This window comes from Drosophila albomicans, chromosome 3, assembly GCF_009650485.2.
Source record: "Drosophila albomicans strain 15112-1751.03 chromosome 3, ASM965048v2, whole genome shotgun sequence".
Taxonomy (NCBI): Eukaryota; Metazoa; Arthropoda; class Insecta; order Diptera; family Drosophilidae; genus Drosophila; species Drosophila albomicans.
Window position 1 is genome coordinate 29,662,180 of NC_047629.2, and position 26,177 is coordinate 29,688,356.

At 37.0% G+C, this 26,177-nt stretch overlaps 3 protein-coding genes across 10 annotated transcripts in view; 2 read left to right on the forward strand and 1 right to left on the reverse strand.

Moving 5' to 3' along the window:
* LOC117567973 (protein TANC2) overlaps positions 1-16,986 on the reverse strand; it is a 62,838-nt gene extending 45,852 nt beyond the window's left edge. For 4 of the 8 annotated variants that reach the window (XM_034248290.2, XM_034248289.2, XM_034248286.2 and 1 more), the window contains exon 1: positions 10,003-10,961. In XM_034248290.2, coding sequence (XP_034104181.1) covers positions 10,003-10,204 — 202 coding nt within the window. In that variant the 5' untranslated portion in view covers positions 10,205-10,961. Of the gene's footprint in view, positions 1-10,002; positions 10,962-16,130 lie in introns of those variants that run through there. The other 4 variants (XM_034248284.2, XM_034248283.2, XM_034248288.2 and 1 more) reach the window with 2 other exon arrangements.
* A 5,855-nt stretch (positions 16,987-22,841) lies between these two features.
* LOC117568000 (procathepsin L-like) lies at positions 22,842-24,074 on the forward strand. Its single transcript, XM_034248322.2, has one exon. The coding sequence runs from the start codon at positions 22,895-22,897 to the stop codon at positions 23,864-23,866; it is 972 nt and encodes a 323-aa protein (XP_034104213.1). The 5' UTR covers positions 22,842-22,894; the 3' UTR covers positions 23,867-24,074.
* Positions 24,075-24,267: 193 nt separating this feature from the next.
* Positions 24,268-25,953, forward strand: LOC117566503 (procathepsin L-like). The gene has a single exon (XM_034246044.2). The coding sequence runs from the start codon at positions 24,746-24,748 to the stop codon at positions 25,754-25,756; it is 1,011 nt and encodes a 336-aa protein (XP_034101935.1). The 5' UTR covers positions 24,268-24,745; the 3' UTR covers positions 25,757-25,953.
* The last annotated feature ends 224 nt before the right edge of the window (positions 25,954-26,177 follow it).

The window sequence follows — 26,177 nt, forward strand, 5'->3', positions numbered from 1 at the left end:
AAGTGCTTTTTGTTAACTTTACTAAGCATGTTTATGCATAAATCTTTGTCAAATATTTGTTTAGCTAATCATGCGACAACAAGATTAAAAAATTCAATGTGTGACAACAATCATGACTCATTTAAAAAGTTGTTAATTAAATCCACTTAGTCAAAATGTAAACTGTCAATAGTCGAAATTTTTCAAATATTTGTTTACTTACTAATAATTTGAATTGAAGTTTTCTCAGGGAATATTTAAAAGGCATTTTGAACTTACCTAGAAGAAAAAACAGAAAAACAATATATAATATTAGTGAAGAAATTATAAAAATTTTTAAAACCTATAGATAAAGTTTCAGAATATAAGTAAAAATTACTTATTTAATTCTTTAATTGATTCCGTGATATAAAAAAACATTAGTCATTTATTTATTTAATTGATTCTTTCTTTCCAAAGCTCATGCATTCCAAGCACATTATTCTAGATAACATCTCCATATGTTGTAAGCTCATATTTAAGCTCGAGAAGAACATGTTCTGCATATTTGATAACAATCACACAATACTTGACATACTTAACACAAACATTACTTATTTTTGGCTTATGTTAAACACATTGTTTTAATTATAGCCATATTATTTATTTGCTGTTTATAAAAGCGATTTCCGCTCAAAGGTTGATAGCATAAATAACGCCACGACAACGTGTTCCCATTAAACCTTTAGAGCTTGTCGCTCTTCACACATCGAGCGCCACGACAATTTGTACAATTTGTACTCGCTTATATAGCCCTCGACAAAAATGTTAATAGCTCATTAAACAGAGCACGAAAAAAAGAAAAAAAATAGCATGGCATAGCATTTAAGTAGCTCAGAGCTCATAAAACGACGACAACAACACATGTGACATCGAAAACAATTATGTATTCTGCATCTAGCGGCTCGATTTCAACTAATTGCTCTGCGTCTCGAGTCGAAACGAGTCGATTCGAGTAATAGAGCTCTGTGAAGCTGAGAGATTGCCTCAAGATCGAATCCCATTTTGCAACTTGCAAATTGCAGCGCCTCGACAGCAATTGTCTTCTCTCCCCCCTTCACCTTCCGCTTCCCCTTCTAGTCCGTCTCGCAGTTCTTTTGCATTCCATGCTCAATTGAAGATCGGGCGCCAACTTCACTCCAAGTGAATTGGATGCCTGCTCAATTGGCGCCAGACGCCAAACATTTGAAGTCAACAGTTTCCGACACTCCCCACAATATTTGAGTTGAGAGGAGTTTGCACTGAATACAAAATTGAAATGCATGAATGGGCGGAACTAACCTTATCCTGTGGCAACTCTATAAACAAGTTTTAGTCTAGAACTGTCAGCTGGAACTTGATAAATAAAACTATTTAACTAAAATCTTAATGTGATGCAAAACCAATCTAATAATTAATAAGTCAGAAAGCTAAGTGAGATACCCGCTACAGATATTGAATAAAAACAAAACAGTGTGGCATTATTCCGAAAAAATACTAAATAATGTATCACAAAAATAGTAAAATGTACAGAAGATCATATTTAGTATATACATATATTCTGTCTCTTAAATATATTTCCTGCAGGATGAAACTTACCCTTTTACCCTTTAGGTAGAGGGTATAAAAACATTATATACTAAAATATATCATATTTGTCTGCATTATAATATATTGTATACTAAATGATATCACATTCGTCTGCATTATAATAGATCAAGGATAGCTTTTCGTGTTGTTCTTCTTAATGATTCAATGGACCAACATGAATAAATTATTTTACAGCGCCTATTCATGCCATTATCAGTTAATTAAATACGTTTTTGAATAGTATTCACAATATTCAAGCACTCATTCAGACAGCATCAAGTAGTGTGCAGTTCAATAGTTCAGTGTCAGTGCGATAATTTCGATTGTACTCGGGACTCCGCGACGACCTTCGATAGAACAATAAATAAACCTGACTATTGTGCCATGACTTACACAAATCTCAAGTTTCGCTTTTTGTAATGTTTAAGAAATACATACGTACATATATACAAAGTAATAATAATAATTTTTTAAGCTTGAAAAATGAATTGGTTTGCAGACTGCCCAACTGAAGCAGAGGTCGACTCTTCCGCTTTGTAATTAATCAATTTCAGCCTCAAAATGCATACAAAATAAATCGCGCATTGTGTGAAAACAACAACGACAGCAACAACATTGCGATTTTATAATAAAAATGTTCAAATTTACGAGACAAAGGCGCAACATTGACGTGACTGCAACATGTTGCCAACCAACTCAAGCCACAACAACAACAACAACAATGACCAAACCCCAACTGAAGGAAACAACCTTTGCAACACAGAGAGTGTGTTTGTGTGTGTGTGTGTGTTTGTTGCTTACTTCTGGCACTGGATAAACTGTAAACTTTCGTTAAATATTTGTAAACAATATGAAGGCAAGAGAAACTAAAACTTAGTTAAATGCAGCTGCCAGAAGCCATAGTAAAAGATAAGGCACAGTGGGACAAGTTGATGGAATTGTAAGTGATTATTTTGAAAAAATGTTTTCAATAAAATTAAATAATAACGTATAATGAAGAAATTTTGTAGGTAAAAATTTTATGAAATGAAGAAAAAAATACATTTTAAATGTTGAAAAAAATAATAAAATACAAAAATTTATAAATTCAATTAACTAAAACAAAATAAAATATCTGTACTACTTTAATGTGCACAAATAATCGAGTAGAGAAATATTCTTAAGTTAAATAACAAAAAACATTTCACTGTACATTTTCGTGTACTAATTTGCATATGGTACCACTGTGCCCGGCTGCTGCCGAAGCGATGCTGCTTAACAGTTTCCTACTTAGCCATGGCTTATAATTTATGTCTATGCAGCATTTGTCCGGCGGGCAGCGCGTTTTGGTAGTCGTGCCGTTTAGTATGCTCATTTCTCCCCTTCTTCCCCAACCACTCGCAATGCTTCTTCTGCTTCTTCTGCTTCTTCATCTCCCATTTCCATTTCCTTCTCCCTCTCCATCTTCTTCTCCTTCTTCTCAAGCACCGTCGCTGTCCGTCTCATATCGCCCATTGAGCATCTCAACGCATAAATCAAACTTTGGTCTGCAGTTTTCTTCAAAATTCGTTTGGCCCGATCAAATTGTCCCCCGTCTCCTTCCCGTCCCGTCCCGTCCCTCCCCACCTCTGAGTGTCCTACTCTCTGGCAGCTTCTTGGAAGTTTATCCCAAACAAAAAAGAAAAATATACTCGTACATATAAATTTATAGTCTTTTAATGCTGCGAACTTCTCTTTCGTGTTGTCCTGTGGCAGCGTTGACATTGTAGCGGTAAATATGTTGATAAATTAATTCGCTGCAGTTGCACGTTGTTGCACGCCTTCCATGTTGCAACAACAAAGTGGCCAAGTGAAGGATCTACGTTGACTGCAACTGTGGACCCTTTTTGCGTCATCGTTGCGCATGATTCATGGCATCGAATGACAGTGCACAAAACACCAAAAAATAACGGCAAACAATTCGATTGAATATATGCAAAAAGCTAAAAGAGATTTACAGTATTGCTGTTGTTGTTGTTGTTGCTGGCGGCAAACAACAAACAATACAACAAGCACTTGTCAAGTGGAGAAACGGGTCACACCCATAGATCTGAGTACAACGCGAACCGGTTGCGTATTTTAGGTGCGATTCTATACCAAGCCTATTTTTATACCCTTTATTGGCCACAATCAATTTGGGGTGCTAATAATAGAAACAAGTTGACAAACAAAAATAATACATTAAATTTAGCAACTTTTCCGAAAATAAATGAAATCATGACATATAATATATATATAATAATAATGACATATATATATATATACTTCAAACAATATTTATGCCTAAAACTTAAATAAATTTCTTCCTTATATGTACAAAACATTAATACTTAATTTTTATGTAAATTGAATAAATTCGGAAATAAAATATCAAATAAAAATTGAATTGAAAGAAATAAAATGTATATAAAAAAGCTACAATCGAGTAAGCTTGACTGTAAGATACCTTGTACACATTATGAAAAACAGCAAAACAGTGCGATATTATTCCTAAAATACCGAATGAATATACCACTAAAGCACTGAAATATACCAAAGGCTTCTCTCTTAATACATTTAAAATATTCCATTGAGTGAAAAATATACCAGATTTCATGTAGGCACAAAGTTATAATACCCTTCTAGGGTAGAAGGGAAGCTGGTATAAAAGTATTAAAAACTAATTCAAAAGCAACATCAAATCCATTCAAATGAAATCGTATTTATATTTTCTCTGTGTGAATTTAAGAGCCATAAACTGAGTCAAACCCGCTCCACAAACCCATTGTCACTTGTTAAAGTTCTCACATGCGAAGTAGCCTTCACTTGACATGAGAACTGTCGATGGTAACATACGAATTGCAAAACAAGAAATATATAAATCGATCTGCAATTTAATATAAGAGATATACGCATCCAAAAAAGTCAATGCTTCTTTTGCTTGAAGAATCGACTTACTTCTTTGCCTGACAAGACGGCAAAACTTGTTCTTCTCTTCAATCTTTCATCTTTCGGTGCGATTAATGTCAGATAAACTTTTTTTGATTTGGCAGCTTGTAATGAATGAATATAAATAATACTACAAAAATACAGGAAAAATATTTATACTGAGCATTGCCCCTTGGCACGCACTTTGTCAACCCGAAGAGGGTTCAACAAACATTTCGGTTCCGCCCATTGTTTGGGGAGTTGAAAAATAAAATAAAAAAGCAAACGAGGAATTCGTTTTGTTTCATTTTTTTATTTTTTTTATTCGCAGTGAATTCTCCGGCCTCTCTGATGAGTCTTCTAATTAAAAGAAATGCTCAGTCATTAGGCAGCAATTTCACTTAAACGACCAACATTCGCTCAGGTGAAAGTTGAAGCAAAGCAAAAAACCAAAACAAAACAAAAAAAAATAAAAACAAAATACGAGAAACAACACTAAATCATCTTCAACAATTAACAAAGTGAAATAACAAAAAAAAAAATACTTAAATAATAAATTATTTAACGTCTTGTGCGACGCCCACAAATTAAATTCAGAGGCACAACTTATTGAATATACTTATGAATGGAAGTGAATACAAATGGATGTATTTAAACATTTGCAAATTATTACTCAACGGAAGCCGCAAAAATTCAAATGAGTTTTTAATTTTTTGAATTTAAATTTTAATGCAGAGAACTTGACAAATTGTTTCTTTGGCAAGAAAAGAAAGTGAAGAAGTACTCAAAAGATTTGTTATTTAAAGTCCAAAGAGGTCTCACCCCGAAATTTGTATTTTTGTGTACATTAGCTCAAGATAAGCTGTGAGTAAGGTCAGTGCAGTGTTGAACCATTCATCAATTCGTTTCCTGATAAGTTCTTGAGTCATACGTCAACAGGTTCTTAAGACATGGTAGAATAAGTAGTATATCATGTTCTTCTGAGATAAATTGATTGCATTACATACTATCTATTTTATTTATTTAATTTTCTTCTTCAACCTTGGAAGTCTTACCATTAAAAACTGACCCACTGTTGACCCTGACTATCACACTGACCCACACAGCACACATCTCCAAACACAAAGGTTATTCAGTTTTCGTGGATTCACGTACTTAAAAGTCACGCTTTAAGTTCGCTCTCCCCCCACACGACATGCGAAAGATGTAAAAAAAAGTTTGACGGAAAATTCCCAAAATCGCTTGGCAAACATTTGACGACTATGCAAATTTAGCAAATTCATATTTGCACTAGAAAAAAAAAGCCAGAAAACAAAAATAATTCATTTCCTCAACTGAGACGCGACAATTTACAAAACAAACTTTGCGCAGATAGCAAAAATATGTTTGTAGACTGTATTTAAGACCAAAGCTGCGCGGCGAGGCGGGGCGAGGCGGACAAGCAAAGCCAATTACCGTTTTTAATTATTTGTAAATATTGAGAAAACAAAACACAGAACATACGCAAATATAGACTGAAAGGGGCAGGTGACAAAAGGTGTGCCAACGTATAAAACCCTTTTAGATTCTTTTTGCACACATATAGAGATTGTCTTATCTTATCAAAAGTTTTACATTTCGCGTGCCAAATGGCAAATAAATGAGCAATGCGACTGCGAGTGCAGTGAAAGCTTACTGTGAGTGTTCACTTTAAAGAGCTTTCACTGTAGTTGGGCAAATAAAATCACAAAGTTAATTTTAGCAATATTTGACACTTTTCTTCCACTTATTCGCTAAATTAACTACTTAAATAAAATATAATTACAATCATTTATTAGAGATAAAGCTAGATAGCTGTTAATAAATTTAAAACCAAATTACTACGATATTAGTCACAATTAACTTGCTGATTAATTTCACAAGAACTTAAGACAGTCACCAAACTGCGATTCTATAGAAAAGTTTAACTAGAATTTCACAAGGAAAGAAATAGTTTAGTTTTTTAAACAAATAGTCATAGTTTGAGGCTTTTTAAATATTTCTTTTGAATATTAGATTTTTTTAAGCGTGTTTTGACCTTTTCATCAATTTAGCATTTATTTAAATTTTGGCATTTCGTTGAAGGGTATCTGTCAGGCAAACGCAGGCGTTGATTTGGCAATTTGATGTTGACTGTTTCGTCCTCGGCTACTTGTTCATGTCTTTGTCGACAACCTCGGAGCTACCAAGACAACTGACGCCTACAACTTGACACCAGGCAACTCTTCAACTCGACTCCGATGAGATATGAATGCTGATGCTTATTTTGTTGTTTTTGTTGTTAATGTTTTGTTTTATCTTTGGCCGACGGGTCTACTACAACAAAATGTTACGCAGCTGCCGCTTTGCTATTTGGCAATCGACAACAACAAAAGCAGCGTGTGCAAATAATTAAAAAGATTTTTTTTTTTTTTTTGTGAGTAGATGTTTGTCGGCATATGAGTCAAATCTTTGAGGAGGTCAAGACTAAGATAAATATTTAAATAAATTTTATGCAGTGCTAAAAGCAGTTGAAAGCAATATTTAACTGGAAAGTGGGTGGAAACAAAGATTCCGTAAGGTAATACTATTAAGCTCTTTAGCATTTTAAGGTGCATTAAACTGGTATTTGAAACTTGTGGAATAAATTAACAGCAACGATGGGAATGTGTTAAGAATAAATGATAAAATTTAAATATTCATATTTTTGAAAATGGCTGCCAATTAAAGCTTTCCCACAATTATTGATTGCCTTAATTGAAAGCGAGTTGAAACTTTATATTCGAATTGCCAGTGTGTGTATAGCAAAATGAATAATATGCATGGGCTAATGACAAAAAGAGTGCCGAGCTGTTAATCAACGACTGCAAAGACGACAAAAGAGAAAGAGGATCGAAATTCGAAGAGAGTTGGGGAAGAAACTCTTTTGCAACACGTTTTGCCTGGCGGCCAAACGATGCGACGTTGATTTCAAAATAATGAGTTAATAAACTTGCAACAAGAAAGACAGACAGTTGCCAAGGAAGACAGAAAGAGAGAGAGAAAGAAAGAGCAGAAGAATTATGAAGATTTGCGGCAAGCAAAGTGTCAAATAATTCAAAATGTCATTGCAACAAATCGAAAGCCATTTGGCAGCAAGCAGGCGGCTTACACAAAAGGGGTGACCACTCATGCGGACAGGGCTGCCAACTTGCTAGCGGATTTTGTGTGCTACTCGAATACGTATTCACATTCGCATTCGCATTCGCATTCGCATTCGCATTTGTATTCGCATTAGCATCCGCATCCGAGTGTTGCAATCTAAAACCACAGACAGCTTAAACGCTCATTTGGCCAGGCGACCCGCTGAGCTGCTGCGCAATTAACCATCTAAGAGACCCACAAACCTGCCTCCCGCCCCCCTTCCCATATGCACTTCCAACTAATTCCTCGCCGGTTTGCCTATAAATCGCACCAACACTCACACACACAGACAGCTCCTAATGAGGCCTGAGGGTGTGTTTCAGCAGCAAATTAACTCATTGCCAGTTGCCAGTTTCCAGTTGCCAGTTTGCTAGTTCTACATCTTCAGCATGGATCTCCCTTTCTAAAAAAGGCGAGCGAGCATGCGGGGTCGAGACCTCGATATTGAAACAGCTGCATGCAAATCTTTCAAACTAAAAATATGCAAGTTATTTATGTTTATGTTGCCAGCATCTTAATTAGACATGTTATGACTGGACAGTGCTTCTCTTTTTTTTTTGCAATTAAAAATAAACTCATGTTTGCGATTGGTTCCACATTGAAACTGTGCGCGACGCGAAAACTAGTATTCAAAAAAACATACTAAAACCTAAGCTTTTTGGGCCATTTAAAATCATAAAAAATGCAGCAGTCTTTTTGGTTTGAAATACAAAATTTAATTTACTAGAAGTCTTTACTTCGCTGTTAAAGAATAATTAAAATTAAGTATTATTTGAATTTTTATATTTACTGCAAGTTATATATTTTTATATGTTTATTTGAAATCTTAAATTTCAAATTTCCATTTTAAATTACATTAACATTGACATTAAATGAAGGATTAATGCTAAAGCAATGTCACATTTCAGAAGACACAAAATATTGCAAATTTTGACCACTGTGCCAAAAACTGAAGACCTCTTGCCATATTTCTACATAAACAATCAATTCTACAACAACTCAAGTTGAAGCTACGACTACCTTCGTCTACAGCTCATTGAAAACTGTCTAAAGTCCATCAAAGAATTTCAAATTCTTTTCTTTTGTCTCTAACCGTTTAAATACTTGATATGAATACACAAAGGATCTGTCTGTTGGCACTCGAATAGAATTCAAAACTGGGCAAAATACACACACACAACTAGGTAGCTCGACTCAACTTTAACCTTCAACTTGAAAGCGCAGCATATAAAAACAAATAAATGTAGAAGCACTTGATACACTTTTGTACCTCCCTCTACCTACTCCTTCTTATAATACTCATATTGAAGTGCTTCTTACTCGTATGCGTGGAGACCCAGAGCAACACTGTTGTGTGTATGTGTGTGAAGCTGCTTGTTAACAAATTTCGAAATAAAACATTTCTGGGAATTCTATAGAGCAGTAAGCAAACACAAACAAAACACACACAACCCCAACGCCAAAGTTGCGCACACACACACATTCACATTTTGCACGTTCTTTGGCCGAGTAGAGCTTTGGCATGCGCAGCGAAAGGAAGAAGCTTTTACGCAAGCGCAGCCAAAGATACCGCCGCCGTCTGTTGGAATTTTTATAGCATTTCTCATGGCATACACTTGCTATACCCCCACTCCAACTCCACTTCCCTCACCTACTCATTCAGAACATTTCCAGAGACAAAAGCAGTGCATTGTCTCTGCGCAACAATAACAACAACGACAGCTACAGCAACAAGCTACAAGCAATGCGAGCAAAGAGGAATGAAACAATTATTGTAGACATGTAAATTCGTGCAACAACAACAACAACGGCAACAATGAAAGCAGAAAATTGCATTTGTAATTATAATTTGCATTGTAAATAACTTAAAAAATTAAAATGTTGTGCAGTTTGTGGAATACTAACGGAATGATGCTGTTGGAAGATGATTATTACGTGTGTGTATGTCTACAATGGAAGTGTATTGCGCACAGTGGGACTACGCTGCGTGAAACACCTTTCATAATTAACGTTCAAATGAATAGTCGAATAATCAGTTGTTTTGTGTACTGATGAGCCATAAATAATTAACAATGCCAAAACCACATGAATAGATTGAGAAAGTATTCAACTTCTTTCAGTTTACTTTAACCCCTATGCTTACATACAGTTCTATGTGGTGAAGTTCCACTGTACCCATATAAATTTGGCGTTGACAACGCTTTGTCTTTGATGTATGTATTTATGATGATGATGTATAATGGAAAATAACACCCGAAATGGCCAAAACACTTAACGGTTATTTATTCTTATGGCACCCATGAGATTTACCTAAGAAACTGCAGCTATACCCACTTCCAGCACGTCGACCGGTTGTTTTATTGCAGCTCCAATTATTTTGGAAATTTATTTTATCCTTGCTGTTCCCGTTGCCGTTCCCGTCGATGCTGTTGATGTTAGCAGTGTTGTTGTTGCTGCTGTTGATTTTGTTGGTGCTTTTGCCACTCGAAGAGCGGTTGGTTAGTGGGAACATGGCATGAATCTTTGCTGCTTTTCGTCGTTCGTTGCTTCATGTATTTATTTATAGCAGTTGGTGTGTGAGTATGTTTGTATTTTATTCATTCCAGTTGCAGCTGCGGACGCTGGCGAATCCTTTCAACTCGTTACCAATCGATTTTAGCCAATTTTTTTTTTTTTGGTCTCCCCTTTATTGCCAAGATCTTCTTAAGGTATTCTTTTCCTTTTAGGTTTTGTATTCGCTATTAAGGTATAATTATTGTTCGATTTAATTACAATTTTATCACTGTGACACACAACTCACTGGACAGTTCGTACATAAAAAATTCGCATTTAACATTAAATAAATTGATGATTTATTTTCGATATTTGTAAGCCGTTATCAATTAACATTTATTCGAACAATCACTTTATGTTTATCATTGACAATTTAAAATAAACAGCAAAATCGATTAGATGTTATCGATAAACATTCGCACAACATCATATTTTTTGCAATGCATTCCTTGATTACACATTCGTCCAATGGACGCAACCGATTCACATTCGAATTAACTTGTTGTTTTGATTTGTTATGTGTTGTGTTTTTGCAACGCTGCGCTTTTTAGTTAAACAATTTTCACACGCGATGGAGAAAATGAAACCGTATCCAAATGATGTCGCGACGCGCTACACGCGATCGCAAGCTAAACGCTAAGCGAACGAAAACGGAAAACGAAGACGCAACTTAGCGCGGAGCTTACGACGTACAAGCTTTGAAACGCATTTCCAGACTGAGCGAACGTCTGAACGACCGCAGGCAAACAAGTGTCAGCCAGCAACAACAAATGGTTAGTTGAGAGCGCAACTCTACATTGAAAGTCTCCACTAAGCGCTTTACCGGTTTCCAAAATGCGCTCACTTAATGCGTGGGCTCGTTCGCTCACTAGCTTGACTCTCGCTCTCTCTCTCCCTTTCAGTTCGACTCTCTTGTTCACTGTACCGCTGATAGGCGATCTCATGTGCGGCGCTTCGCTCAGAGCGCGGTGTCTGGCTTATCAGTTCATTATCACACATTTCATTTTCATTTTCAATTTGTGTGGAAAAATTCATTCACGCTTCGTGTTTTGTTGTTGTTGTCGTCATTTGCTTTTGCTGTTACTGTTGGCTCGCTTTTGTATTTATATTTGTCGTTGATGATTTCTGACTGATTGAGGTGCTGACTCCCGGTTATCGCGCATAAACGAAAATAGCAACGACATGACACGACATAACGCTCCCGGCGCTGAGCTCATGACGCAAGCATGATGCGAGCCTTTGAACTGTTCAGTGGTTGAAGTTTCATAGACACATAAACTATACATAAGGCCGATAAGACTTGAAGACACTTGCCAAAGGGTTACGGGAGGTTGAGATAAGACATTAGCTGCCTAAGAATTTCAAATCAAAATTACGTGAAAGTCCCTATTGAAAGAGAAGCAACAGCAGAACAAGCTTAAAGCTTAAGTAAATGTAAGCAGGATTTAAACAATTATAATCATTTCTGATTCTTAAAATAATAATACCAAGTATGAAAACTTTTAAAATATTGAGCGATTTCACCAAATTTCGTTATAATCTGGAGGAATGGCACGTCGCTTTGTATTTTTGACTAATAGTTAAAGCTTTTTATATTTGTTAAGACTTCATTACATTTAAGTAATCGTTATCTTTAATTTTTCTATATCTTATCGGCTTAAATAATTTATGGTTCTATTGATCTTGCAATTAGGTGTAGCACAGATTTCTCTTTCGCAATCTTCATCATCAGCATCAAATTCTTTTCACTATAGAGTGGTTGGACTGTATTACGATCGGGCAATCCATTAATCAAGATTGTGTCAAAGGAATTACCTCATTGGTGAGCATTACATGTGCTCAACGTGTGGGTTCCGATCGTTCTACTGCTGTGCTACTTAGCAACAACTCCAACCACCAACACTTTACTGATTATGCCCCATTATATGCTCATTTTTCGGTCTGCCAATGGGGACAGGTATTACAAGTTTCTTGCACTTTGACAACAACTTGCTAAATCAGTTCTATTGCATTGTAATTGCAATTTGTCAGCTTGTGGAAATGATTGCATATATTCCAAATTGAAATTGGATACGCTTCTTACTTATAGAATATTATGTTAATAGAGTCGGTATTGTAATAAACAGTGCTCTAATTTTAAAGTGAAACCATTAATTTGGTTGCTACTTAAGGTCGTTTTTTCTGCACTTTACCTATAGGGATTCATCCCAAGGAATTGCTGCACATTTCTGTTATCTATGCGTAAGTAAACCAGCAAGTAAACGTAGGCGAAATTGCTCAAAAGCAAGAGGACGACTAGCAGATACTTTTTGGTAGATACATTCTATATAAATAATTATCAAATTTTTAGATGCTACATCTAATAATCATTCTCAAAAAAATCGTAATTTAAAATCTACAGATTTGTTTTAGCAATTTTCTACTAAATAAATAATACAAATAAAAACAAAAGATACTATGTATATTTTGCGTGTTTAAAGGGTATTAGCACAACACTCAGATCATAAATCTGGGAAGAGCAATTGCAGATTGAAATAGGAATATATCAGTTGTGGGAAATCGCCGACACGCTTATCGAACACACAAAATGCATTCGACTCTTTGGGCTTTGATTGGGTGGCAAGTTCTGTTTGCTGTCTCCACTGCGGCTGCGACGGCGGCGGCGGTGATCTTTTGGCGGTATCTGTGCCCCATAGCAATCCATGCTAATAAATAGTTTGCAGCATTTTGCTGTTGAAGTCCAGCCAACAGCCACAGCATCGATGTTGTTTTGCCACTTGGCTGTGGAAGCAACAAAGTTGCAAACGTCGCGGCGTCGGCGTCTGAGACAGCAAACTACGAACTGCAGACTGTGTTTTTGTTTTGGGGTCTTCTGGCCATCAGGTAAAGTCCGAGCCTCAGTCGCAGTCGCAGCCGGTTTTGGGGTACGTCCATTGATGGCAACTACCGTTTGGTCTTTTGTTTGACTTTGTCTTGTGGCCATCAGCTGCGACTCGCCGAGTCTATTTGTAGAGACACGGCAACCTAACAAGCCCATGCCACAAGTCCACTCGCAACTTGCTGCCACCAACTCCACACTCATACTCACACTCACAGTCAGAGTCCCACTCATCGCTCGCTCTCATTCTCTCACTATCTCCCTCGCTCCCTCTTGCAACGTTTCTTTTCGTGTGTTGTGTGCATAGGTCTCTATTTCTTTCTACCTGACTGTGGGGGCACGTTCTCAGCTTGGAGCTATCTCAAGTGGTTTTTAAAAGTTTTCCAGCGATAAGCAATGTTACTTTATGGCCCACAACCAGACACTACTCGTATTCCACGCTTCGCAAACTTGGCTACAACCACAACCACAACGACCATCGACCATCGTCATCATCATCAACATCGCCATCATGATTATCACAATCAAAGGTGCGTTTTGATCATGATGCATGTATGTGATTCATGACTTTTCACTTTTGCACACAGGCACATGTAGCAAGCAAGCTAGAAGAATGAGCTTGAGGATGGCACCGTGGATGTGAAGATGATCCCACAAAAATATTGAATTGGGAAAAAAGTTATTCATTTTTTTTACCCAAACTTCAAAGGTAATTGCTAAAGCTTTTATAAGCAAGAAAATTCCATTTCATCTATTTTAAACTGCTTAATTTTCTAATTATATAATTTCATGTAATTCTATTTTTTTTGTAAGTATATGCGAAGCTTCATTCAGTGCTTTCTTCACTGAGTTCTAGACTTTTTTAATTGTGAGCAAGACTATAAATTTTGAATTCTCATTTAGATTTTTCAATATTAAAATACTTCACGAAATGATTAATTAGTGTTTGGAATGTGTTCGTAAAAATTGAATAATAAATTATTTTGGTGGTGATAACAAAAATATTTGACATCTGTTTTTTATTCCAAGCTCATTACATTTTATTTAACGAATTTCCTGAAGAAATATTACCAGTCAATACATAATTGTCTTTTTTGAGGACTCAATTTTATTATTTGTTAATCTAGAAAAGTATTTCCTTTCTTTTTTTTGCTAACTTTTGATTGATCTCACCCACTGTGCGTTGCTTTGACGAGCCTGACACTTTAACCCTTCGCATAAATTTTCATCAGATTTTTTCTCTCGTCGTGGTTGTTGCAATATTGCAGTGCTGGGGCACGAAGTGGCATGTAAATTACTGTGACATTGCACTTTGTAGCACCATTTTGCAATTTGTTGAATAAATTTGTTGTATTCTTTTTGGTGATGTTTTTCTCTGTGTTAATTCGCGTTGTTGTTGCAGTAGTTGCTGTATTTTATTGATTAGTTTTAAATGAAAATCGAAGTGCAACGCGTGCATAAATCTTTGGCAATTTTCTTATTAGAAACTGTCAATGTCAGCGAATTTCACCCGCGGTTAGACAACTTGTTGACCAAATGAAGGATATGAATACGTATGAGTGCCTGCCTGAGTATGAATAAACATATGAATGCATGTGTGTGTGTGTGTGTGTGTGTAGAAGTAGCTTTATTTCTACCGATATATTTATTTGGATGATTTATGACCCTGGCTAGCTTGTTAAACATCTGTGCGAAATGGGCTGCTGCCAGGCAACCTGATGGCTTTCACTCCTTCTCTCTCTCCCTCTCTCTCTTTCTCTTTTCCTCTCACTCACTCTCTGCCTGTTTCTTTCACTCTCTCTCCATCTTCATATATTAGTGGCTTTGTTTGCTCTATTCGCAATCGAATTGCAACACCGAAGTGCAACGTTCATTCTATTTGTATACCCAACAACCATAAGACGAGAAGTCCTATCGCTTAGTGACAAATACAAATCTATATATTATTTAACATAATAGATTTCCTTCTTATTTGAAGATTTTTTAAAACTTAAATACAATTATATAATAATTTTCAATTCTTTTTTGCCCATCCCTATTTATGTCTGTCTTCAAAAATGTGTCCGAGGTATCGAACAGTCGAGCACACTCAACAGCAGTTTATACAAGTTGCTGTGCCTTCGTTTGGGGGTCAGCCACCGCCTTGCGGGCTACCTTTCTAATGCCGGACATTGAAAGGAGTCGCAAATCCCAAAGTCGCATTGACGTATAGATTCTGCCCCTCGCTGCGAGTGGGTCATTAAAAATATTGTGCTCATAATGAAGGATTGTAAATGAGTTTAATGGCTTGACGCATTGATGAATTGCCATGGTCATAACCAGTCATCGCCACAGGAAATATGCTCATTTGCTTCAATGGGGATAACGAACTGACAACTGCAGCCGCGATGCAAAGAAAACTTCAATGTATAAATGCTGCTATTATTTTCAGCTTAAGGACAAAATATTAACGCTTTTGTTATGTTCGCAAATTATACGGTCTAACTTTGTAAATTATCTCAAAGCACAAAACTATAACACATAAATAAATTCCAACTCTAAGAATGACATTTTCGATCGATTTTAATATAATATCAAACAGTCAATTTTTATACTAACTAATTAGATTGTAAATACAACCTGAAACTCTTTAGAATACAAATAATTTTCAATTTATATGTTTATATTTTTTTAAAAGATAAAGTCTAAGGAATTTATAGATATTCTTCCTTAGAATTAAGAATTATAAATCGTATTTAGATGAAGTAAATTTCAATGAAATTAAGTCATTTTGATTTAAGAAAACATTTAAGTATTATCGAAGTGATTTATATTTTTCTTATTTTTAGCTAAAATTTATATATTGTTTTTAAATGAAGTATGCTTCAAGAGATATAGATAATTTTCTTTTAGATAAACTAATATATAATGAAATAGGATAATCTACATTATATAACAAGCCAGCAAAAAAGTTGCCTCATCTTAACTCGCAACATAACCTCAAATAGCATAAAGAATCTGCACTTACCGCTCTCTGCTGCTGTTAGGCACTTGGCTGCCATTTGCTCGTTGAGCTCCTCGGCGGGATTACCGCCGCCAGTGTCGAGAACACAGGTGACACTCGCCTCGCTCCAGTCGAGGGCACTGACACCGTCGCTAGAGACGAGCGATATATCCATGGGCGGCACTGAGGCGCCTCGCAATGTGCTGGTGGCGCCGCCAGCCGAGATGCTCATCATGTACTTGAGATCGAGCGAGGAGTTCATTGAGCCACCATAAATGGAACTGGTCTGCGAGTTGCAAGTGGAGTCAAAGCTGCGATTGCATTCGCGACGCTTCTCAGGCGTGGCATACAGAGGCTCGGGCACCTTTTTGGGCGTCACTTGAACGCTGGTTGAGAGTTCGCTGCCAAAGGAGCTGTTCAGGGTGCCATAGCACGATGTCATCATGATGTCGTTACGATTGAAGTTGGCTGACCAAAAGGGCGGCTGCTCAACGGCAACGAGTTCATCCAGATAATCTGCGTCGCCTAAACGCGACTCATCAATCATTGCCAGCTGCTCATCCTCGTCATCATCCTCATCATCATCATCTTCGCCATCATCATCATCATCATCAGTGTCCTCTTCGTCATCTTCATTGGCACGCTGCTGTTCGGCATTCAATTTCTTAAAGGTTTCATCCGCCTGCTGCATAAGATCGTAAGCGCCACGCGGCACCGAAGAACCGTGCAACGAATCCGAATCATTTTCCTCGATGCAGGACAAATGCCGTGTGCGAAAGCCATAGACAATGCCATTGTTGGGCGGCGGTTGCATGGGCAGCGGAGGCGTTGGCATTGCCCTCGACTCATCCACATCCAGCTGCATTGTGGCCATTGACATTTTCCTGCTGTGGGGTCAGCTGCAAGAAGAAGAAGAAGAAGTTGAAGTAGTGGCTTGCAATTAGTGTGCTGCATAGTGGAGCATAAATCGAAGGTACGTTTAACGATGCCATCAAATCACAGCAAAGACCATAAAAGTGCTCTAACAAACGAAGGGAGCAGCAAACGAGCGGGGCGTGGCCAGCGGAAATGCCTCCCTCTGTTCAGCTCAGCTGCCCCCGCGCTGAGTTCTCTTCTTCTCTATCTTGAAGGTGCAAGCTTGTAAATGATAAGCCTTGGGCTTTAATGCCGCTTAATGCGACGCCAAATGTGAAATTGTTTCAACATAAATCTGACAGCCTCAGCAAACAATACATCTAAGAAAATCAGGTGTGCCCGACTTGTAAATACCCGATAGCATTTTTTTTAAATGAGTGATAAATTTTGAGCTAATGAAATATACTCTATAAATTATGTGGGAATTAAAGTGAATGTTATGTATAAAATGTTAACATAATTAGAAAATATATATAATTAAGGCATTGCTGCTAACAAATAAACTTCGAATATATGGCTACTATATGCCATATATTTTTGTTTATCACAACTATAAGCAAGATCTTTATTAACCTTTATACATACATTTTGAAATGGGGGAATCTACAATATTTTATCTCTCGTTTTAATGAAGTGATCTTTGGTGACATCAAAATTCATTCATATGGACTGAATCTATAAAAAAATCTAAAAATATATATACTAATAAGCATTCTAAGATGCAAATGCGCATTCATAAGTGTGTCAAAATTTTTAATCGCTATATAAACTATGATATCTGTAAGTCTTTTAGTCTCTTAGCTAATCAATAATAAGTTAACTATTTTTTGAGGCGCTGGATATATTTTCATTTGACATTTTCATTTGCTAGAAAATATCATACCCTTAAGCACCTCGAGAGCCGGGTATTATCAAGCACACACTGAGGTACACACATAGGCAGACAGTCTGTGGCGCAGACGGAAGTGGCATGCAACTTCCCCCATTTACGGGCAACAGCGCAAAGCGCAGCGCACACGCAACTCCATTTGGCCCCCTGCAACGATTCTTGGCTGCAGCCAAGAGCGACAGCAGTGGCAGCAGCAGTGGCTGTGGATGGGGGAGACACAGACAGAGAGAGAGATAGTGAGAAGAGGGGAGCAGCCCAGATGTGTGTGGCGCGCGCGCGCACAGTTGCTGTTGATGTTGATGTTGCTGCTGTGGCTGTGGATGTGGCTGCTACATGGAAGTCGTAATAGTTCTGCCACCGTTTCCATTTCCACTGTCAACATGCAATGTCGACGCACTCTTGACATTTCCAGCCGTCGCTCAAGTAGGTGCTGCTTTCGTTCCCCCTTCCCTCCTGCCTTTTGTCATTGGTCTTGTTGCTCATCTAATGCTCACTATTTTTAATTTTGCGGGCCATTGGGGAAAAACTAAACACGACATCAACGATGCAGTTGCAGTTGCAGTTGCACTCGCAGTTGCCGTAGCTGTTGCACTTGGAAACTGAAGCTGCTAGCTTAAATATGTGTGTATGCGATGTTTGTTGTTGCTATTGTGGTTGTTTGTGGGGTGAAAAGTATCTGCAACGTTTGTTTGCTTTAAATAAACATTTGTTTGCACTTTTTATACCCTGCGACCAGCAGAAATTTGCAAGAAGAGGGCACGATTTTGTCAGTTGCTATTGATCAAAGATAATTATATATCATTTGATTATTTTTTAATGTTTCTCATAGTACATTATCAATTCTGAAAATGCATTTATTCATTTATTTCATAGATCTGAAGGTTGCTGAAGTAATCATAGTACTCTTTACAGGGAATTTGAAAGTCGAGCTAACTTAGAGGCAATTTTTTAATGTTTGTTATCGATGTCGATTGCAAAAGTATCGATGCCAATGGCGTCGCTGTTGATTTTGCACTTTGTTTGCTTGTTTGCCGTTATGTACCGTTGTTTTCACATCCCTCAGATACACTGAGCGCCACTTCAAACACTTCAGACCTCTTACTATACGACCTGCTTATGTAATAATACTATTTATGTAATACAACTATTTTAATAAACAGGCAATATATTTTAAACATGTTTTACAGCCCGATCAACTCTTGCTGTTTATTGTAATTATTAAATATTTACTAGATTTTAAATATGTAACATAACTATCCGAAATAAAATATATATAGCTGTGAATCTATATAATAGTATTTTTCAATTTTAGGCGCGTAGTTTGTAAGCACAACTATTTCAAAGTTCACAGCTGTACTATATATATTTTTTCTTATGTTTTATTTCAAAAATATAATAAGTAAATGGAATTGTAAGAAACAATTTACAATTATGGGAAGTATTTACTGGGCTATGTGTGAAAGGATAAAAGCAACCAGTCGCTTGGGGTGTTACTACCAACATGATAGTCAAAATATCAATAATAAATATATGTATAAGTAAAATAAATTGCTCCACTTTTTTGTGGAACACTCTAAGCTGAACTAAATTTAATAACGATTACGAAATATTGAAATATCGAAACTAATATTGCAAGAGATATTCATAATTCGAAATAGTTTAATTTTTCAATTAATTTGTTCATTTTAGTCTTTCAAACGACCCTTCAAAATATTGAAACATGTATCTAAAATAACATATTTGAGAAGATATCATTGACTCGATTAAAATCATGCAGCGGCTTTCGCACAGTGTATGCTGTAATGTACAAAAGAAACGCAACAAACAAATTACTTGAGGCGACAAGACAATGCCCGGCTTGGCTAGGCCAAAAATAGATCAAGCAAACTATCGCATCGGGAAAAGGCGAAGCGATCTTGTTGTTGTTGTTGTGGTTGTTGTCGTGCGCCAAAGCGGGAAAATGCATCGCCAACGAGGGAGGAAGGGGATTGCGAGAGGTGGAGTGGAAGTGTAGGATCCCCAGCAAACTGCATTAAACTACATTCGTTGCAGTTTATTGCTTCGCCTCGTGTCTCGTGTGTTCTTTTCTACTTTTAGCTAACATATTACGGAGGGATTCGTGTATTCCGTGTATCTCGACTCTCGTTGTATTTGTATCTGTATCTGCATCTGCATTTGTATCTGTGAGAATCTTGAACTTGTGCGACGTTCACTCTTTTTTTTGTTGTTTACGTTTTTCCTTTTTGTTGTCTTGTTGTTTTTTTTTTTTTTTTTTTTGTCTTTCTGTTTTTCGTCTGTTTTTGTTGTTGGTGAAAAGTGAAATGAAAAGTCGAGGGAGCCTGCGACAGTCTTCCCAATTTAAATTGAAGTTCTTTTTCTTTATTTAATGTGCTGTTGCCTCTTTTGTCGCTGCTGTTGCGTTCCAGACATTGGCACTTAAATGCCTTGGGATGTGGTCATTTTATCTTCGAACACTCATGGTCGCTATATTTGGTCTCCTCCAGCATTTTGTGGAACAACATGGAAGAGGCATGCTAATTCTGTCAACTAGCCTGACATCAAATTACATTCGCATTACTCATTCACCCAAAGTATTTCATTGATCTATAGCTAAACTTTTGTTCTTGTTCGCTTGTATATTGAAAATATATTTGAAGTTTAAAATATTTGTTAAATACGTTCTTACAATTATTTAGAAATTTCTAAATCGAATTTGTTCCAAAAAAAAATATTTATAGTTTTTGTTGCGCACTTTTGATGTATGTCTTGAAATCTTTATAAATTGTTTAAAATAATTTGTATACTATTCACTTGCATTTCTTTAGAATCTTTATACACACCTTAAAAAAATTTATAGATTTATATAAATTTTTGAAATATTTTAAAGTTAAGCACTTAAATTGTTTAGAGAACACACTTTTTAAATTGAATATATATTGTATATAATTAAATTTGTTTGGTATGCTTTGCAGCTAGGAACTTGTCACGTTTTGTTTTCAATTCTTTTGATTATAACTAATTAATTGATTCACTGATTCACTGATAATCCAATTAAATTCGATCTCCGTATCCGTCGTACTGTGATCGGCAGCCGTATCTCTTGTTTCTCTCTGTACCGAACGCGCGTTGGAATGCAATTGAATCGCTGCTCGAGTCTGTGGCATGAAGACAGCCCCTAACATCAGCCCTCGTCGGCAACATGATGCTCTCTAACTAGACGAAGTCTCGCGACAGCCAACAACAGATCTATAAATAGTCCACACCATTCCGGACTTGGCTGTGCAGTCAATGCGGATCCATTCACTTCCATTAGATTCCTGCAGACGATGTGTCTGTGTTGCACCCCGCGAACAAGATGTTGCAACAAATTTCTCACTTCACATTTTAAAGGATATCAACGGACGATGAAAATCTTCGCTGCGAGTCCCACCTTGTCGACTGTACTCCTCCATACTTACGCTAGGTGGAATGCAACAAGTCTGCAGTCTGTTGGTTGGATTACAGGATCATCTGCAGTTCATTCAACTCGGGGGCAACGGAAGTGTTCAAATATATTTCATGTTTTCAAATCGCATGACAACGACATCGAGGATACTATAATATTGAAGAAGATCACAACGCATGCGCAACAGAGTTTGTTCACCTTTTGCATTCGTGCATCCGTCAGATACATTGCTTATGTATCTTTCTCTCTGTGTTTGGAGTACATAGACACGGCACGGTTACGCACGGATTGTATTACATGATAGTCGCACAAAGTTTTTGGGGAGTTGTTCTCAATGCTTCAGTGGAAGTTGTGTTGTTGCCACTGCTTTGACTTTGACTATTTGATTTTTCCAAGCAACTGTTACAATTTCACATTTTTTTTCTGTTCTTTCTATTTATCTTCGGCAGCACTAATATCATTTCCACTTTCCCCAAAAGTTGATGCGGCGTGCGGGAAATTGGGGTGTCTGGGGTGAATGATTTGTGACACATTCTCAGATAGCTTCGCCTCACCTCGCTTTGCGCCTGCGCCTTTGCATACGCCGATCTTTAGATCTTTCAAGTGACGATGCTGTACCTACTTATCGGGGATTTTCGCTTTCAATGGCCACTCTTCGTGTTTGATAAATTATTGTGGGAAAATCACATTCCATGTTAGTAATTAATGAGGGCAGGATGTGATTATCCATATATGTGACTCTCAAAGTGTAATTATCAGAAAGTTATAGCTTGTGGAGTTTTCAAAAAAGTGTGCAGGCGAGAGTTTATTAATATTAAATGTTTCTCAAATGATTTAACAATTTTATTAGCTTATTGAGTTTTCCTACATCCTAAAAATCTGCTTAAATTAAGTTACTAATTCGCTATGCGAATTTTTTGCATGCCCAAAAGTATGCTGCACTTTTTTCGAATTGCAATTGTACAATTTCGCACTAATACCACTAAACAAAGAATAATTTTTGAATGGTGCTCATAATTTGCAAATTGGTTTTGCTCTAGGGCAAAGTTTTGATTAAACTAAAAACCCTTATCAAGCCACTTAAAGTCATTTATTTTATTTAATACTTAAGTACTTTGTAGTCATTTTTAAAGTGCTTTAGTGCAAAATCCGCAATCTTTTGTGATGCAAAGCTGCTTTATCAGCTTAACTTTCGTATTTATGACTTTAGTCATTGCAAATCGAGATACACTTGAATGCTATCAAGGTCTGTTATCAGTGACCCACTTCAAGCCGTAAACATTTCGAAGAGCTGACCGCACTCTTCTAGTATAATAGATTTTTTCATGACTGAACTTGTCAGTTCAATGTACTAACTGAATCACTTTTCTGTTGCATCAATCGTCTTTTATCGATCAACTTTGGTATCAAGTTATTGCATTTTTCTCTAGCGCATTATCCATTTGAGATAAGGCAAGCATATAAATAAGCTGTTAATCGCTTCACTCTATACAATTTGTAACTTCAGTTGCTCTAGTAAAGATCAAATTAAATCTAAAAATGAAAGCAATAATTAGCATTTGCCTGATCATTGGGCTTGCCCACGCCAACCTGCAAGAAGAGTTTGAGTCCTTCAAACAGATGTACAACAAAATCTATAAGGATGTCACCGAGCATGATCAACGAAAGCTAATCTTTAAAGACAACACAGAGTTAATCAACCAACATAACGAACGCCATGCCGCTGGAGAAAAATCCTACAAGATGGGCGTCAATCAATTCTCCGACTTGCATTTCAAGGAATTTCAGGAACTAATGCTCTCAAGCATGAATGCCAATGTCTTGGCAAATGGTATCACTCAAACCTTTACCTCTTCGCCGAGTGTTACGATACCGGAGAGCATTGATTGGCGTGAAAAGGGCGCTGTAACAGGTGTAAAGGATCAAGGAGCATGTGGATCCTGTTGGGCATTTGCTACCATTGGCACGCTGGAAGGACAAAACTTCATCAAGAACCAACAGCTTGTCTCGCTATCTGAGCAGAATCTTGTCGATTGCTCAAAGAAGGATGGCGGCTGTCAGGGTGGCTGGCCAGACAATGCCCTCAACTACATTAAGGATAATGGAGGCGTCGATACTGAAGACTCGTATCCCTACGAGGCCAAGAATGGCGAGTGTCGTTTCAATGCTGAGAACATTGGAGCCAAGGTCACAGGCATTGTCGTTGTGGCCAGCGATGATGAGTCCGCGCTGGCAGCAGCCGTTGCAGAAAAGGGTCCCATCTCAGTGGCCATCGACGCATCTCTCTTTCAGCACTATCAAGGAGGCGTATTCGATGAACCAACATGCCAGGGTGCTGTCAACCACGGCGTTGTCGTTGTAGGCTATGGCCATGACGATAACGGCGGCGACTATTGGCTGGTGAAGAACTCTTGGGCAGAGTCCTGGGGTGAAAATGGTTATATCCGCATGGCCCGCAACAAAGATAATCAATGTAAAATTGCCAGCCATGGCGTCTATCCATTGGTTTAAATCCAATCATTTATTAACAAGCTTAACAAACTGAAATCAATATACATATATATATATATGGTATATACATTTATATAATATTAATAAAATAAGCAACATGCATAAAATACATCCAACTACAACGGAGTCGAACAGTTATCTGCCAAATCCAGCAATCGAAAATCATAAATTGCAGAGTTAATGTTAATATAATCCCTAAAAAAAAGAAGAATTATAATATACGTCTTTAACAAATCGATGTTTCGCTATAATTTACATTTTTTAATATTTTATACAAATATCATTATAAATAAAATTCTTGCCTCCTGACTGATTAAATGACTTACTCACTCGCTGAGCTATCAACGCCTAGCATATCATTAAGTGTTAGCTGACTGTTATTTTTACAAATTATTTTTTCAAAATTTCTTTTCTGATTTTTCTAAATTACTTTGAAAAACCAATGCAGTAAAAAATATCAAAGAAGTAGTGTTTGAAAATCTTCAAGTAGGGTAAATTAAATTTTTAGCAATAGCTTTATGACAGTTTGATATACGAATGTTGCTCACATATTAGGTTTATCATAAAATAAACCCATATCGTAGCATGATATTTCGAAAACTAAAAAAGTATGTAAATTGTGGTCAGGCAAAGTCTAAATATAAATTCGATGAGGTATACGGAAAACACAGAATATTACTGGTTACCCTTATTTAACTTATCATTGCTCAAATGTCGGATCACCTTCCGGTTTGGTTATTTCTGCAATACTTTGGTCATTGTTCGACATTGCGAGATATGATGCGGGTTCTCACTGCAATGCGTAACGAATGAGCAGCAGTTTTGATATATAATGCATGACACTCCACCGATCTAGCATCAGTTTAAGTTAACTTCAACATGAAGGCAGCAATTTGCATTTTGCTCTTCGTTCTCGTTGGATATATTCAGGCAAGGATCACTTACGATGATGTACTTAAAGCCGAATTTGAACTCTTTAAAGTGGAGCATAAGAAAAGCTACGATAGCAAATACGAGGAACAACTGCGTCTGCAGATCTTTAAGGACAACAAAAAACTGATCGACAGGCACAACAAGCGCTATGTAGCTGGAGAGAAGACTTACAAGATGGGTGTAAATAAATTCACAGATTTGACTCAAGAGGAATTCAAAATATCTTTGCTCTCAAGCCTTAACTCAAATCATTCTCTAGAAGGTATCGATTATATTTACAATCCTTCTGCCAAGGACAGCGTTCCTAAAAGCATTGATTGGCGTACTTCGGGCGCTGTAAACCCAATTAAAGATCAAGGTCAACACTGTGGATCCTGTTGGGCTTTCTCTGCTGTGGGTTCACTGGAAAGCCAGTATTTTATAAACAAAGGGCGGAAAGTATCCCTGTCCGAGCAAAATTTGGTGGACTGCTCAAGAGGCTTTCCCTATAACAACAACGGCTGTTCCAATGGCTCGACAAATGGAGCATTCAATTATATTTGGAACAACGGTATAGATACTGAAAGCTCTTATCCGTATGAAGCAAGAGACGACGATTGCCGTTACAATAGGAACTACATTGGAGCAAAAATCTCGGGAACTGTGCATGTTGAAAGTGGAAATGAAGACGCATTAGCATCCGCCGTCGCCAATAAAGGACCCATATCAGTAGCCGTCGACGTCATTTACAAGTTCCGACATTATAGTGGTGGCGTCTTCAATGAACCGTCGTGCTCTCAACATCTGAACCATGGTGTAGTTATCATTGGCTACGGCACAGATTCAGTTGGAGGAGATTATTGGCTGGTGAGGAACTCTTGGGGTAAGAATTGGGGAGAAAAAGGATACATTCGCATGGCTCGCAATCGCAACAATCAATGTGGTATAGCAAATATTCCAATTTTTCCGTTAGTGTAAAGGCCCTATTGTTTTATTTTCTTTGTAAATCAATAATTATAAAAAAAACTAATATTGCACAACATTCCCCATATTTTAAACATTTGTCAAATAATTTTCTATATTGAAATGTTATATACTGTACAGATTGAACGTAAAACTAAAGTCAAATTCCTTCATTAAAAATGTTCGATTTTATTACGCATTCGCATATAAATATTAATAATAAAGCTGGAACATTCAAACTTTCAACATTTTAAAGTTTTAATAAATATTAAAATAAATGCAGCAACACATTCTACAGAGTACTGGCTAGAACTTGTTTATTTCAGACATAACTTATTTAAGTGAAAAAGCAAGTTATAAGTTAAACTGTACCTACACAAAGCCGTGGTGGTAAGTAAACAAAATATATAAAGATGAACAGCGATGGATTCATATA

Excerpts from the sequence above, each read along its gene's own strand:
- LOC117568000 (XM_034248322.2), top strand. The coding sequence starts at position 22,895 with ATGAAAGCAATAATTAGCATTTGCCTGATCATTGGGCTTGCCCACGCC.
- LOC117566503 (XM_034246044.2), top strand. The coding sequence starts at position 24,746 with ATGAAGGCAGCAATTTGCATTTTGCTCTTCGTTCTCGTTGGATATATT.